The sequence below is a fragment of the Mirounga leonina genome, unplaced genomic scaffold (assembly GCF_011800145.1).
Source record: "Mirounga leonina isolate KUSES-001 unplaced genomic scaffold, KU_Mleo_1.0 Mir_93, whole genome shotgun sequence".
Lineage (NCBI taxonomy): Eukaryota > Metazoa > Chordata > Mammalia > Carnivora > Phocidae > Mirounga > Mirounga leonina.
The window spans coordinates 15,190,573-15,208,144 of NW_023270854.1; the positions used below are offsets into that span (position 1 = coordinate 15,190,573).

At 37.2% G+C, this 17,572-nt stretch overlaps 1 protein-coding gene across 1 annotated transcript in view; it reads right to left on the bottom strand.

Annotated features, from left to right (window-relative positions):
• LOC118004722 (glutamate decarboxylase 1-like) overlaps positions 1-7,355 on the bottom strand; it is a 54,346-nt gene extending 46,991 nt beyond the window's left edge. Inside the window, 3 exon segments of the mRNA XM_034996271.1 lie at positions 6,050-6,110; positions 7,078-7,191; positions 7,293-7,355. Of these exon segments, the coding sequence (XP_034852162.1) occupies positions 6,050-6,110; positions 7,078-7,191; positions 7,293-7,355 (238 nt within the window).
• Between the last annotated feature and the right edge of the window lie 10,217 nt (positions 7,356-17,572).

Sequence of the window (17,572 nt, forward strand, 5' to 3'; positions counted from 1 at the left end):
TCCAGTTAAAACCACGATGAGATACTATTTCATAAATACTTGAATGGCTACCTCCAAGATGACAGACAATTACAAATGTTGGAGAACGTGGAGAAACAAGACCCCCTCCTATGTTGCTGATGGGAATGTAACACGGCGCCATCACTTCATACAACAATTTGCAGTTTCTCAAAAAGTGAAACATAAACTTGCCATCAGACCCAGCAAATGGACTGCCTGGCATTTTCCTAAAGAAATGAAAGCTATGTCCACACGAGCTTTGTCTGCGAACGTACATTGCAGCACTAGCCGTAACAGCTGACCGGGATCTTTTAGGGGAAAAGAAAATGCTCTAAAACTAGATTTTGGTGATGCTTTCACAATTCTATAAATTCACCACAAAAAAATGAAAGGTAAACTTAAATAGGAGCATTTTATGGTTCTACAAATTATATCCCAATAAAACTATATTTTAAAAAAGACAGTGGTTAATCAAATTGGATAAAGAACATAATCCAGATATGTGTTATTAACAAGAAACACACATAAGGGTATAAGGATACCAAAGATGAAAAGTCAAAGGAAGGAAAAGAAAAACTAGGGGAAGACAATTACAAGTAAGCTGTGTGGTTAAATTAGTATCAGACAAAACAGGCTTTAGAGTAAGAGAAAAAAATAATCAGGGATGTTTCTAGGATGAATTTTATCACTGTTTGTGTTCAAAATTTTCTTCAGGTTCTAGAGAACATAGTAAAACAAAATAAATAAGTTCTAAAGATTAAAATTTCCACTACTCACAGACAATATCACTGTCAATACAGAAAATCCAATCAAATATACAGGAAAACTATCAGAGCTAATAAGAGAATTCAAGTTTATTGGATTGAAAATCAATCTACAGGAATCAGTTATGTTCCTATATACCACGAATGACTACTAAAAATTATATTTTTAAAAAAGACATTTATAATAGCAACAAAATTAAATGTTACCTAAGAAGAAATCCAATGAAATGATGCAATTTGTCTAGAGAGAGAGTATAATAAACATTTATTGGAAGCCATAAGGGAAGATCTAAATAAATAGAATTATTTGCCTCATCATAAGATGACCTAGTCTCGTGATGGCAAGTCTTCTCAAATTTATCTATACATTCATTGGAATTATCATCAAAAACTTAACTTGACCAGGGATACCTTGGCAGCTCAGTCGGTTGAATGTCCAACTCTTAATCTTAGCTGAGGTCTTGATCTCAGAGTCGTAAGCTCAAGCCCCATGTTGGGCTTTTTTCTTAAAAAAAGAAAAGAAAAAGAAAGAAAGAGAAAAGAAAGAAAGAAAGAAAGAAAGAAAGAAAGAAAGAAAGAAAGAAAGAAAGAAAGAAAGAAAGAAAGAAGGAAGGAAGGAAGGAAGGAAGGAAGGAAGGAAGGAAGGAAGGAAAAAGAAAGGAAGAAAGAAAGAAAGAAAGAAAGAGATCTTAACTTGACCAAAAAATTGTAAAATTAGCAAGGAAGAATAAAAGATCCAACATGGATGAGGCAATGTTAAAGAAAAAAAGACAAGGGAATTTATCCTAACAGATAGAAATAATTATTATAAAGCCAACATTACAGAAGCAACTTACTCATGCGGGCATACACAAACTATTGGGATAGAATAAGGAGACAAGAAACTGACCCATACATATGTGGAAATTTGACTCATCATTGAAACAACACTGCATATCAGTGGAGAAAGGATGGACTATTCAACAATATGATGCTGAGACCGTCAAATTAAAATAGAAAACTTTTTTAAGTTAGAGTTTTTACACAATACACAAATAACAATATGGAACTGATTAATGACTTAAGCACGAAAGAAAATTTAATTGAAATGCATAAAAATATGAAAAGATAATTCATAGAACAAAAACCTTAATACCAATAGCATTGAAAAATTACTCTTTCTCATTAATGATCAGGCAAAGGGCAAGTTAAAACCCATAGAAGATAAAATGTCATACTCTAATTAAACTGGCAGAAATGTAAAAGCCTGGCAATATTAAGTGGTGGCAAGAATTTTTTTTTTTTAAGAATTTATTTATTTATTTGACAGGGAGAGACACAGCGAGAGAGGGAACACAAGCAGGGGGAGTGGGAGAGGGAGAAGCAGGCTTTCCCCTGAGCGGAGAGCCCGACGCGGGGCTCGATCCCAGAACTCTGAGATCATGACCTGAGCCGAAGGCAGATGCTTAACGACTGAGCCACCCAGGCGCCCTGGTTGCAAGAATTTTTTTAAAAGGTTTATTTATCTTAGAGAAAGAGAGAGCAGGGGGAGGGGCAGAGGGAGAGAGAGAGAATCTCCAGCAGACTCCCTGCTGAGTGTGGAGCCCAATGTAGGGCTCGATCTCATGACGCTGAGATCATGACGTGAGCCGAAATCAAGAGTCAGACACAGCCAACTGAGACACCCAGACGCCCCACGAATTTTTTTAAAAAGGGAATTTTCACACACTTTCACTAGAAGTGTAAAATGGTTACCCCCACTCAGAGGAACACTGTATGAATATATGGTAAAGCTGAAGATGTTTATACGCACTACCTACAACCTAATAATTCTCCGCATATAAACCTATATCATATATAAACCTGTATCAAACTCAGTTCACTATGGGGAACTTCAACATAATCCTGATGCCCAAGTCATTCTGCAGATCAATTAGGCTATGATTTCTGGGGGTGAGAGTGAGGCATCAGAGTTTTTTTAATACCCCCTGGGTTATTTCAATGTGCAGTCAAAATTAATAACTTCCATCTTACAGGAACTTCAGCATCTGTGTACAACTTGCATAAGAATGTTCATCAAAGCATTAACACATACAGAAAAAAATATATCTATATATCACTATCCAAACACTATCAATGGAAAAAGGGATAAATAATATTGATATATTAATTTAAGATATAGATAAAATTAATTAACTGGCACTCCAAGTATCAAATTAATAAATCTTATATAAAATTAGTACACATTGTTTAGGTTTCATATATTTGTTGTAAAAGTGTTAAAAAAAGAGAAGAACTGGCATGAGAATTATATACAATAAATACAAGATAGTGGACGACAGATAGAGAACTGAGAGAAGCACACGGGGCATCAGTAAGATTGGAAATACTTTATTTTTCAGGACAAAAGATCTGAGGCAGGGAAATGAGACAGTACAGGGGAATGTAGGTAGCTTAGTGAATGGGTGTTTGTTTCATCATTTTGCTTCTTAAGTTATGTTTGTGTTATATATATTCCCTCTGTGTGTCAGATACTGTATGTCAAGCCTGTGAAAAGATATTAAACAAACAGTATCAATGTTAAGATTGGTAGTGAATACATGGATATTCCTATATTATCACAGAAATTAAACCCTAAAGTTGGGAATCCTGTGGATTTATGGTGAAAATGTCAATTCCATATGCCCTTAGATTTTAAGTTATACTACAAAGAAAAAGAAGAAAAAAGCAACAAATACATATTGTATACCACTAAGTTATTTGAACCAGTATGTAAATGCATAGTATATTTAATACAAGTTCAGTGTAAGAAGAGAATTAAATATTCAGAACAATCCCTCCATTTCCCCCATTTGGATATTGACTTTCAAATTCATACTATATTTCTATAGATATTTTGGATCAATAATTTGTAGGAGACTTTAATTCAATACCTTTGAGTAAGCAAGTTCAAAATACTCTCCATATTACTACTAACCATGAAGTGGATCATAGACAGTCTGGTTTAGGAGTGGAACAGTAAGCCTTCCACATTTCCCTCCAAACCAAGAATACTAAAGCCTTTGGAGACTAATCTTGTCTCCACTGTTAAGGGATGTGAATCAGGAGGGAATGAGCTGAGGACACTGTTGAGAGGTGGAAAATGATGAAACAATTCTATATTCAATTCTAGAATTCTTGTTCTATATTCTCCTGAGTTCTGGACACTCTAAACCTAAACAAGGTGATTCATGAGAGACAGGATTAAACTTACAGATATGTTAAAAGTTGTGATGGAACGTTTTCCTAATTACTGTAAATGGCACCCAATGAAACTGAGGGGAGGCTGCAATGGGATAATTAAATGGAAATATGTCTTCAATTTATCAGATATGTATTACAGAACGAGATGAAGAGAAATAAACAGGGAAAATACTGTGCTCTCAGAAACAGGTCAAAGGAGGGGCACTTGGGTGGCTCAGTAGGTTAAGCATCTGACTCTTGATTTCTACTCAGGTCATGATCTCAGGGTCCTGGAATAAGCCTCACATGGGGCTCTGTACTCAGTGGGGAGTCTGCTTAAGATTGATTCTCTCCCTCTGCCCCTCACCACCCCTCTTAAATAACAAATCAATCTTTTTAAAAAACAGGTTAAAGGAAATTGTCTATTATTACAATGCAAATCAATAATTCTTTAAATTTTGAACGATTACATCATTATCCTTTAAAAAATTTAAGGTGAACTTGTCTTCCTGTTTCATTCCATATTGGAGTTCTTGGGATCTGAGAGCACAGATTGTAAAATTGCTTCCAATCTCCTACCATGATTATTGCTATGACTATCCTTTGCAACCAAAAAATATAGGGTTTTTGTTTGTTTTCACTTTTTTCATACTGCTATGATTCTTCTGTCTCATCATCCACATCTTCCCATTGGAAAGGTCTCCTCCTCTGATACCATCCTGTTGACAAACTTCTTGAGCAAATACTCAGTTTCATGAATGAGCAATGAGCATTTCAGATGAGAAACCAACCTGGAGTTTATGCAAAGTGGAATAGCTATTTTCCTCCTAACAAGCTATAGATTTGCAAAAAACAGCTATTTGCTCTTTGATTTTTCAAAATCTTGAAGTAGATAACAAAAAATATATAGAATTCCTTGCTGCTACTATAAACCAAAGACACTCTAATCAGTGAAATAGTGAAATTTACATTTACACTGATTTTCTTTGATTACCTACCTCACGCAATCATGGAATCTAGACTTTCCCACCCATATTGCTTTTAGATTAATTGTAGCTTTTATTGACAGCCAACTTTAATTATGAAACATACAAAATAATTGTAATAAATATGATTTAAGTGACTGTGCCGTAAATGCAGTAGTGACCATTTTTTCCTTATATTTAGGAGAGATTTCCATACATGGATAGTATTTTACATACTTATAGGAAAAAATCATAATTTATTCTAGGAAAGGACTCATCAGCTTGATTTTATTCTAAATTAGTTTCCACCAGTCTCGTATAGTGTCCCCATCAATTTTCCCTTCCTGCTACGTTTAATTCTTTAAAACTAAATCATCTTAAAGATTTTTAAAATGTATCTAAACAGCCACATAAAGATTAGTTGTTTCTTTTTGGAGAAAAATCATGGGGGAAAAAAAATCTTACCTATTTAGAGCAGATGTAAATTATGTTTAAGCAGTTAAACGTTTCCTTGTGTGTTTTTATTCATATTATTCCCTCTGTCTGGACACTTTTTCCCTTTTTTTATATCAAACCAACTTGCTCATACTTCAAAATCATTATCTTATCATATTTGTGAATACTCCCTACCTCTCCTACAGTTACTTGCACTTTACCTATTTCTCCCAAGAGACCTTTGAACCACAACAATCGCATAACTGATTGAGTCATACCAACCAGTAAAGCACAAACCTAATAATGTCTCCAAATAGGATATGAGCTTTTCAGTGTTAGGAATGGTGCTTGTTTTATTCTGTATTTCTGGCCTCTAGCATATGCCTAGTACATAATAAGTGTGCCATTAAGACTCTTTCAAAATGAATAAAAAAATTATCTTAGTCTCAGAACTGAATCTCTGACAGTAACAATCTCTTCCCTCTAAAGAAGCCACTAGGAGGATCCCTATGTCATCCTATTTTTATTGAGATGAATTTTGGCTGGCTTTCTCCATCTTTCCCAAAGCAAACTGTCCCCCTGCTCAAACCGGCCACCATAATGCAAATGTGGATGTGTCCAGACTGATCTGGGCCTGAATCCTAAACCCACTTTTTAAAACGAACATTGGCCCCCAAAACTTACTTAACTCGGAGGCTCGCATTCCACCTATGTCCATGTCAGCCGATTTGCGGTACCCTTGTATCTAAGGAAGGATGAAGAAGGGTGTCAAAGAAAAGAAGGAAGAAGGGATCTGAAAGAAGATGGAAAATATAAGAGTGATGCTCTTTGAGAATGATCAGAGTTATAAGCTGCTTGGTTTTTACTGTGTAAAAGCCAACAGTGTAGTTCACTATCTATTTTTAAAAAAAGTGACACTCCTTGAGATAGAAAGACTGGAATGAGCATGAATGTGTACAATTTATTTATTCCATTTTTAAATCATCAAAATAATTTATTCCTCTTTTTCTCTGTAGAACAGCTGAAGCAGGAGTAGAGATGCTAAATCAATAGATTGAGGAAGGATCCATATTTCATTACAGAGTTTTGTGAATTTACATAACATGTAAAGCAGTGGTGAGCAATAGGCGAAGGTGGTAGGAGTGATGATAATCAGGGTGATTTTTTTTGGTATCTCATGACACATTAGCTATACTTTTGGAAAATAAAGGCTTTCTTTTACAGAATGCATCATTTGACACTTAAATATTTAATAAGTTCACCTGTTACTTTTCTTGCTTTAAAGGATATGAATTTTAACAGACTTTAATAATAGTGCAGTACTAATTTATGATATAGGGAACAGTTAAACATTTTAAACTACAGACAGCGAACTTAAAATAGACCCTTTATAACTCAGACATAATTGTGATCACTCATCAGTTCTCATTTGATTTACTTTGTGCCCTTGCAAGTGAGATTGACCCCCGCCCACACACACCATTCTTTTCTTTTCCAGACATTTCTTCCAAAATTATTTTTCTGCCCTCCACTTGTAGGAGCACTCTGCAATCTATTCTTGGCAACAATTCCCATTTTATTAGTCATGAACATTTCAACCCTCAGTTCTGTTCCTTCAAAATCAGTATTATATTCTTTTACCCAAAGGCAACATCTTTCAAAACATCATAAGATAGTGAGTAAACACACCTAATATTTATTTATATTTATACCTGGTATAAAAGGATGTACTGAGTGATCGTATTAACCTCTATGAAAGAACAAGCATCTTTCTTGTATAGAAAGTTCAATGATGTTTGGATAAGAAAAAGCACGGATGGATTTAGCTAAAAATAAAAGTTAAAAAAAACATCATCCTTTAGGTTTTTATTTTTCAAATTAATCCTAAATCCTGAGCTCTCTAGGCCTTCAACACCCTTGTCAATACCTTCCCTTTAATGTCTTCCGATCTTCCGTCCCTTCCCCAGCCAGCATTGGCTCCATGGCTCATGGTTTTACTTCCTGCCAATAGTCTCAACCTCTTGTTACTGTTTTCTGGCCTCTCCCACTCAGCAAATCTTCCTCAACTTTACCTCAGCTGCCACCATACTTCCTCTCCCTCCACAGATAAAAGCCATCAGACTCTGATTTCTCAATAAGCTTAAATTCATCTGTATCTATCTACTTTTCAACCTCTATTATCTAAAACAATGTCTCTCCTCTATGGCTGATCCTCTTCTGCACCCTGTTCTAGCCAATGTCCTGCAGGGACTTCATTCTCTCATGAATCCCCTCTCTTAGGACTTCCACTTCTTCACTTTTACTGGAAACAGAGCTCCAACAACGTGTGTTGTGGGTTGAACTGTGTCCCCAGAAAACTCAGGTTGAAGTCCTAACCCCTATTAGAAATGAATTTGGAAATAGGTCTTTAAAGAGGTGATTAAGTTAAAAGGGATCATTAGGGTGGGGCCCAATCCAGTATGACTGACTCCTTATAAGAAGAGATCAGGAAACAAAAACACATACAAAAACAGCAAAGTAAAGACACAGAGAAATATGGTCATCTACAAGCCAACGAGAGGGGACTCAGAAGAAACCAATTTCACTCATATCTTGAACTCAGACTTCTAGCTTCCAGAACTGATAGAAAATAAATTCCTGCTGTTTAGGCTACTCAGTTTCTGGTAATTTGTTATGGCAGCCCTAACAAACTGATACAGATTTCATTGGACTCTATAGAAATTCAAAGCTTTTCATGGGGCGCCTGGGTGGCTCAGTCGTTAAGCGGCTGCCTTCGGCTCAGGTCATGATCCCAGGGTCCTGGGATCGAGCCCCACATCTGGCTCCCTGCTCAGCAGGAAGCCTGCTTCTCCCTCTCCCACTCCCCCTGCTTGTGTTCCCTCTCTTACTGTGTCTCTTTCTGTCAAATAAATAAATAAAATCTTAAAAAAAAAAAAAAGAAATTCAAAGCTTTTCCAACTTCAAAAATCCCTCCATTTTTGAACCCACATGCCTCTCTTATTTTATTATACAATGTCTTTCTTCTCCTTAAGAGTGATTCTCCTTGACTTGTAGATCATTCTACTTGTGTTTTCAAAAAACTTGAATCCAATATTCAAAGTAGAATATAGGCATACCTCATTTTATTGCACTTTGCTTTACTGCACTCCACAGACACCACATTTTTTTTTTTTAATTACAAATTGGAGGTTCAAGACTTAAATGAAGGAAGTACTGCAAATGTGGTGGGAATAGCAAGAGAACTAGAATTGGAAACGAAGCCTGAAAACGTGGCTGAATTGCTGGAATCTCATGATAAAAGTTGGACAGATGAGGAGTTGCTTTTTATGGATGGGGAAAAAAGTGGTTTCTTGAAATGGAATGTACTCTTGGTGAAGATGCTATGAAGATTGTTGAAATGACAACAAAGAATTTAGAATATGACATAATCTTAGTTGATAAGGCAATGGCAGGGTTTGAGAGGACTGACTCCAATTTTTAAAGAAGTTCTGCTGTGGGTAAAATGCTATCAAACATCCTTACATGTGACAGAGAAATCATTCCTGAAAGTAAGAGTCAATCAATGTAGCAAACTTCATTGTTGCCTTATTTTAAGAAATTGCACAGCCAACCCAACCTCCAGCAACCACCACCCTCATTAGTCAGCAGCCATCCAACACCACCAGCAAAAACATGACTTGCTGAAAGCTCAGGTGATGGTTAGAATTTTTTAGCAATAAAGTATTTTGTAATTAAGGTATGTATGTTGTTTTTTAGAACATAATACTATTGCACACTTAATAAACTACAGTATAATATAAACATAATTTTTATATGCATTGGGAAACCAACAAATTCATGTGACATGCTTTATTGCAGTGTTCACTTTATTGTAATTGTCTGAACCAAACCCACAATATCTCTGAGGGATGCCTGTAGATAGAAAAGAGATATATATTAAGTATATGGGAGCCGGGAGAGAGAATGGCCAACTCTCCCTGAGAGAACTGGAAAAGCTCTTACAGGTAAAGGTAACAACTAGATTTTGAAGTTAACTTGTAAAGAAGGATAGAAGAGCATTTCAAGCAAAAGAGACTGGATCTAAACATAAAGAGGTTTGAAGGCCCTAGTTATGAAGAAATCTTGGAGACTCCAGTGTGATGAGTGCACCTCACTGGAGATGGAGAAATGGGAATGTGGATTGAGTTATTTGCATTCACTGGTCTCGAAGACACACCTTGCCCCATGTCTTATGAGTATTCAGTCATAGAAACTTTGGATGGGGAAGGGACATTTGCAATACCACCTTGTCATTTAAACTGTTCTACCTGTAGGATCTCAGCTGTGAATTCCAGTTTGTGCTCCCCAATTGAGGAGCCTTCATTTCCCTCTGACCTTGACTTGCTCCCTCCCTGCTCTACAGTAGGATATCCAGCAGGCTGTTTGTTAGAGCCAAGGTAATTATTTTTCTTTTTTTCTCAAAGATTTTATTTATTTATTTGACAGAGAGAGAGAAAGAGAGAGCACGGGTGGGGGAAGGGGTAGGCAGAGGGAGATGGAGAAGCAGGCTCAAGGAGCCTGATGTGGGACTCGATCCCAGGACCCTGGAATCATGACCTGAGCCGAAGGCGGATGCTTAATAGACTGAGCCACCGAGGCGTCCTGGTAATTATTTTTCTTACCATGAGAACCAAGAAGAAGACCAAAGCTGAAGTGATCTCTAACACACACACACACACACACACACAGTGGGGGGCGGGGGAGAGAGAGTGCATAAGCGGGCAACTGGAAGATCAGAGAATTAGAGCAGAACTATTTTATCTTCAAATTACAGCTAATACTGAAAATGCACAGGTATTTATCTTAACTTTTTCAGTGTCAGAAGGATGAATGTTGGGGTGGAGTTTAATTCTACCAGAGGCTACTGTTAGATGAAACATCAGAAGGCTTGATTTATTCTAAAAGGCAATTGTCTTTATGCAGTCTCTCAAAGCTCAGAAGGTTAGCAGCGCTAAAGGACATTGTTCTATGTTGAATATAATGAAATCCATGCTTTGTGCTCTGGGACAATAATTGGGAATATCCTTAAATTTGACTGGCTGATGGGGCATGAAATTCAATTACTGTTCATTCAAGTATTGTTTGAACTACACAAGTTTGTTCTTTTGTAAAAATTTAACAAATGAAAAGGAAATAGAGTGCCTTCCAGTTGAGAGATATAATTGGCATTGTTATCCTATAATTATAATTAGCCTTATATTCCATTATTTTTTGAAGCCTGGTCTCAGAGGGGAAAAAAAGAGAGAATAAACTTGAACAGTTTGATTAGGTCACCTATATCAACTCAACAAGTTTTTCAGCTTAAAATTTTATAGCAAATATCTTTAGTATAGATAAGTTAGCAATACATTTTGTCATGAGATCAAGTCTCATTGAATTATTCTATTAAAGATACGGCATCTCCCCTGAAATACTGATGTCAAATGACACATCATCTCTTACACCAGAATCTGCCTTCTTGTTAGTTTCTCTGGTATCCAAGTAACTTCATCCTCTCTGCAGTGGTGAGAATCCTAGATCAATCTTCCCCTTGAAACTTTCAATTTCCACATGGTGGATTATGGTTATTTTGGAGAATAGCTATAATTTTTTTTATCAGCTGGGAAAAATATAGAATAAATTATTGGTTTTCATGAAAAGATTGTAGTTTGATTTTTACAAACCTTCAATTTCAACATGTATTAAAAATGCTGGGGCTAAATTTAGGCTTCTTTTGCTTTATAATGTAAACTGTGCATCTTTTTTTTTTAATGTTTTATTTATTTATTCATGAGAGTCAGAGAGAGAGAGAGAGAGAGGCAGAGGCAGAGGGAGAAGCAGGCTCCCCGCCTAGCAGGGAGCCCGATGCGGCACTCGATCCCAGGACCCTGGGATCATGACCTGAGCCGAAGGCAGACACTTAACCATCTGAGCCACCCAGGTGCCCCTAAACTGTGCATCTTGCAGATTTGTATTTGTAAGTAGCCATTTGTTTTACTTAGAAACTTCGCTGACATCGAGCACAATGTCTACAGGTGAGCAATAGAGCCTTCCTCACAACCTTAACAGTGAGTAGCTGTGGTTAACAGCAGATAATTTCCATTTGGTTTTTACACTCAAACATTATTTTTTTTTAAATAAAAGACTATTTTAAAGCTAAGCATAAATATGAGATAATTAAAGCAAGAATAAATATTAGATATTTGATTGTTTAGATTATCTAAATTTACCTAGCTTTACCTATGTTATGGTATCAGACTTTAGTTAAAACACTAATTCAGTACAAATCAAAGACTTTAGTCAAGCCATTTAAATGTGGTTTTAACAATCTAGTTAAGAATTATTCACACCCCCCAAAAGGATAATTGAACGATTGCTAAAATATTTGAATTCCAAGCTTTTACAAAATCCATAGGAGATATTCAAATTCTTTATGCATTCTCTCCTCCTACCTCGACTTGGTTACCTTTCAGATAAATCACAATTAGAAATTTTAATTCTCGAAACTAGTCACTATTCAAATAAAATCTGAACAAATGGTATTTGAGCAGTTCAGAACCTTCATTATATAGAACCAACTACTTTGGTTATCATACGGTAAGCCTCAAACAAAATATCTTGCTGAATCAAACCAGTGTCCTTGCTACTGTCAATCAAAACAAAGTTGTTACAATTGGAAGATAGCTTTACAAATATGTGTGCATCCTCTACGGCCCCTTCATCTCCTTCCCACCCAACATGGAGACTTGTCAACTGAAGGGCTAAAAGCAGGTTGTTGTTGTTGTTTAACGAGTGAACTATCAGATCAAATATTAAAATCACTTTCCCTCAATCCACCAAAGGTTAGACCTAAACAGTAAGTTGAAATACTACATCTAGGACAAGAGTCTGAGTTGGTATCTTTGGTTTTTTTACAGTCTAATTTCAACTTTACAAATTTCTGAAAATCCAGTTCCATTAGTTCTTAGCAGTGACAAACTTCATAATTTTTTTGAGTGTAGTTGACAGGAAATGTAGTATTAGTTTCAGGCACACAGTGTAGTGATTCAGCTTCTCTGTACTGTGCTGTGCTCACCACAAGTGTCTTCACCAGACAAGGGGACGTCACCACCAGCTCTCACCAGACAATGTCACTCCAATACCATGGACTGTATTCCTTATGTTGTGCCTTTATTCCCAAGACCTATTCATTCCACAGCAGTGACAAGCTTTGCAGATCATATTTTTAAAGAAAGATATTCCAAAATTTGCCATAGTTCAAATACAGCTTTGAAAATATCATAAGTAATATATAAATACAAAATATGAGCTATTCCTGGCATCTGTCTTCTTAGGAAACCAGAAGATACTGCTATTTTTTTTTAAGATATTGCTATTTTAAAAGAAAATGTTGAGAATATGTATTTTGGATGAAAGATTACACGACTAAAATTTTCTTATTATTTCTTATTACAGAGGACATAAATTATAAATCTGAGAATAGGGTTTTGTCTCCTTGATCCTTAGATGTTGTTTTCAAACATTAGAATTCTGTACAGAGAACGGCCTATAGAGGGCACTGTTGTACTTACAATCAGACATAGGAAGCCCATACCTAATAAATTCAAGGAATTAATTCAGCAGGATCAGTTTCTTTCACTTTGTTTACCAGAACAAAAGCAAAAGTATTTTTTAACTATTTGATAGTCAAATTATACCTCTTACAGTACATTCAGAAAATCAGATTGCTGTATTACTTATACAGGAATTTTCTTACAACATAATGAAATCATTAATAAAATTATTAACAAAATGAGGTGGTGAGGGGTGACTCGGTTAAGCATCCGACTCTTGATCTCAGGCAGGTCTTGATCTTAGGGTCGTGAGTTCAAGCCCCACATTGGGCTCCACGCTGGGCATGGAGCCTACTTAAAAAATAAGTAAAGTAGAATAAAATAAAATAATAAAATAAAATAAAACAAAGTGGTGAGATTTATAATGAGTCAAGTGGTAATACTGTTTTTCAATTCTTATAAGTGTAGTATTATCTGATCTTTACATTTTCAAGCGTTTTTATTTATTTCATCAATGTTGAACTGAACAACAAACAAAAAATATGGCAACTTGGCTTGACTATTCAAATTTTGCCATTTAAAGTTAAATTTATGCATTCTAAAAATTATAATATACATAACCTTAAAGCATTTATTTTGTATTATTTGAAATCCTACATTTCATTTTTCCTCAATACTTTCTCCTTAAATATATTATTTAGTTAAACATACTTAATACCTTATTATTCTAACAGAAATATAAATGAATTTTTAAATTTTTTTAAGTTTTTACTTAAATTCCAGTTAGTTAACATACAGTGTAGTATTAGTTTCAGGTGTACAATATAGTGATTCAACACTTCATACAACACCTGGTGCTCATCACAAGAACTACCCTATGATCTAGCAATCGCACTACTAGGTATTTACACCAAGAATACAAAAATACTAATTCAAAGGGATGCATGCACCCTGATAGCAGCACTATCTACAATAGCTAAAAATTATGGAAACAGCCCAAGTGTCCATAGACTGATGAATGGATAAATCGATATTTTAGTAAGACAAAAATGTGCACATCTCATTCAAAATAAGAAGCTGAAAAAAATGATTTCTATTTTTGTTTTGTTCTTGGTCTTTTTCTTGTTTTTAAAATTTATTTTATGTATTTCTTAGATTTTTCTGGAGATATAATTATACTTCTGTGAGGTGATACTCATGATAACATACTGTACTTAGCACCTACAATTACTTAAAAATTCCAGTTCAGACCAAATGATTAGAAAATAAAAGCTTAAGTTCAAAACTAAATTTAAGATAAAATGATTTTGTCAACACAGAATATAATCCTGAGTCAAAAAGAAATTTCTATTTCAATAAGCTTGACTTTCTTGGCCCTTTTTCATTACCAGCTTCCCCCGAAACATACTTCCAAGCTTAAGAATGCATTACTTTCAATTTGGAGAACAATCACTTTTGTTAATGGATCTACTCAATACAGGATTTGTCGATAGAATTTATCACAGCAATGGCCAAGAAAATGAGAATGGTTTGTATGGGGCATAAGCTACTTGCCAGGCACTGAATTAAGTATGTTTACATTCTAGAACCTTCAGTAGTGATGAATTCCCAAAGTCAGGTATGAAAATATAAGAGACTTCATTTTCCCAACATAAATGTTCATTCTATCAAGAGTACTGACCAGGGTGCCTGGGTGACTCAGTCAGTTGAGTGTCCAACTTGATTTTGGCTCAGGTCATGGGATCGAGCCCCGCCTTGGGCTCTGTACTCAGCAGGGAGTCTGCTTGAGATTCTCTCTCTTCTTTTCCCTCTGCCCCTCCTCCCTCCACACTCTCTCTTCATCTCTCTCTAAAATAAATAAATCTTTTAAATAAAAACAGAGTACTGACCAATTGAAGTTCCCATCTCATAAACCTCCACTTCTCTGAATCTTCAAACCCAAGTGATTAATTCTTCCTTACATAAACTTAGTTCACCAAGCACAATGTCTCATAATTTTTAATTTTCATGACTATCTCCCTTATTATATTCCCAGAACCTTTAGAGATTTTAATTTTTTTAAGATTTTATTTATTTATTTAATTGACACAGAGAGAGAGACAGCAAGAGAGGGAACACAAGCAGGGGGAGTGGGAGAGGGAGAAGCAGGCTTCCCGTGGAGCAGGGAGCCCGATGCAGGGCTCGATCCCAGGACCCTGGGATCATGACCTGAGCTGAAGGCAGTCGCTTTAACCAACTAAGCCACCCAGGTGCCCCTCTTTAGAGATTTTTAAAAATCTCTTCATAGCAGTAGGTGAGTTTGGACCTCTTCTATCCTCAAAGGGGCATGATTAGTTTTGTTTGGGAGAGATATATATTACAGGTTTTCCTTCTCAGTCACAGGGCCTCCATCAGCCCTACTGTCTAAGTGTTTTCTCTGTTGACATGGGGTTCCATATAACATCTCATCTGACCCAAGAACCCACTTTATCCAGCAAAGGAGGGGCAGGAGTAACATGCTACCAGGGGAGCTGCCGCTCTTACCACGTACTGCATTAGCCATCGCTTCTTGCCCGGGAGAGCCAGGGAACAATCTGTCAAAGGTCCAGCTGATGGGTAGCTCAGAGATTATACCCTGTGAGGATAAGGGGTCCTCCTTTGGGAGAACGTGTCAGTCAACAACCCTCTTATGAAATGATGTCACCAATCAAGAGAACGAACACACAAGTTCTGGAACATAGGCCGAAGTGGCCAGACTACCATCACTCCCAGTGAGCCATTTGGAGGCTTTATGCTCCCTCCCTTGGAACTCTGATCTGTGCAGGGTCAGAAGTTCTACTTACCAGAGAGAGAACCCTTCACCTAGGAGCACGGCAAGATGCCATGAAACTAGAGCTGCTGCTTGACTACTGCAGGCTTCTTGGTCCAAGAAACCTGCGGGTAAAGACAGGAGTCACTACCCTGGCCGTGGTAATCGACCCTGACCATCAGGATGAGGTAGTCGCTGTCCCTCACGGGGTGGGGAGGGAATTGGTTTAACATCTAGGTAATCGAATGTGTCATCTCTTTCTACCAGTGGCTCGATTTGGAGGCTAAATGAACATGTGTAGCAGCCGCCGTCTGCTAAGAGCATTGTGATCAGAGCCTTCAGGTGTGAGGACTTGGCCCACCATATCAGGTAGGAAGAGGTGCCCACGTGGGCGGAAGGAATGTAGAATGGAAGACGGGGAGAAGTGACAGGGGCAGTCCTCAGACCAGTTGCAGTGCTTAGAGTCACAGAACATTCTATAACTCTTGCAAGATTCCCAGAGATGAAACCAACCAGAATTCTGAAGAAGCTATTTCCAGATGGCACAGACTTATTATACAAAGCCATCTGAGTGGTGCAAGAGATCAACTGGTGAGGACACCGTGGCACACCACCCCTGTCGGAAACACTCATTGCTCCGGCTGCCAGCAGCCTTGGCTTAGAGCTGAGTCACTTGCCTTTGGCCAGTGACTGGCCAAAGGCTGCCTTGCTTAGTGTCACAGACTTGCCAAGGGTAGGGATGCAGGAAGCCCATATCTCATGACTATAGGTGCAGGGGTTCAAAGTCCTGGTCTGGGAACATCTCGGAGTCTTCCTGGGCATCTGCTAAAGCCTTTGTTGTGACTGCACCACCGTTTATCTCCTTCTACCCACCTCTCCTCCCTTCACTGCACAGATGTCCCCCAGAGAGCCCCCCAATAAACCTCCAGCACTCAGATTTCTGTCTCATGACCTGTTTCCCAGAGAACTCAACCTCAGCCAGTGTCTTCCTCTGATTAGTTAATTTTATAAAGTAACGGATGTGCATACACTACACACTCTGCCATATGAGTTATAGAAAAAGAAATACGTGTTTTTTCTTCTCAAGGATGTATAAACTGACTAGACAGATAAATGGTAATCACTGCAGCATTCTCTGAATAATTTCAGGTGTTTCTGTGCAAAATAGGGGTGAGGCCCAGATCACACTGACATTACGGTCCTGAATCAGGACAGTTCTAGTTAGGTGGCTTGAATTCAAATTTCAATTCCACCGTTTAGTAGATGTATACAATTACTGGCCTCTTTGTGGCTGTGATTCTTCGGCTGTAGGTTGGGGATGATAATACAACCTACCTCTAAGGACTGTTGTGAGGACTAATCAAGTTAAAATATGTAAAGCAGTTAGAATGGTGTCTGGCATTGCCTTAGTCAGGGCTGTAGTAAGTGGTCTAGAAGCGTTCATCATTACTGCCATCGGTGCGACCTAAAGCAAACGGAAGAACCACCCAGACAAGGAGGGTTTGTGCTGTGATCTGAATAACAGAGAATAATTATAACTTACAGTTCAAGAGTGCTTTACTGTGTATCAGGTGCTCCCATCCACACTGCCTCATTTGATCTCATTAACAACTTGGAAAGGTTGATTTCAATTCCACTTTGGAAATGATAAAACTCAAATTGAAAGGCATTGAGGCTTCTAGTCCAATGTTATTTTTAATGATGTGGTGGAGGGGGAAAAAAGATAAAAGAACCAAGAGGAATAGCATTTAGGAAGGCAAGACTATGCAAGGTGTATGGGAAGCAAACAGGACAGAAATTGCTTAGTGGGACATTAGTTTTCACTACAACAGCTGTGGTCAGATTATA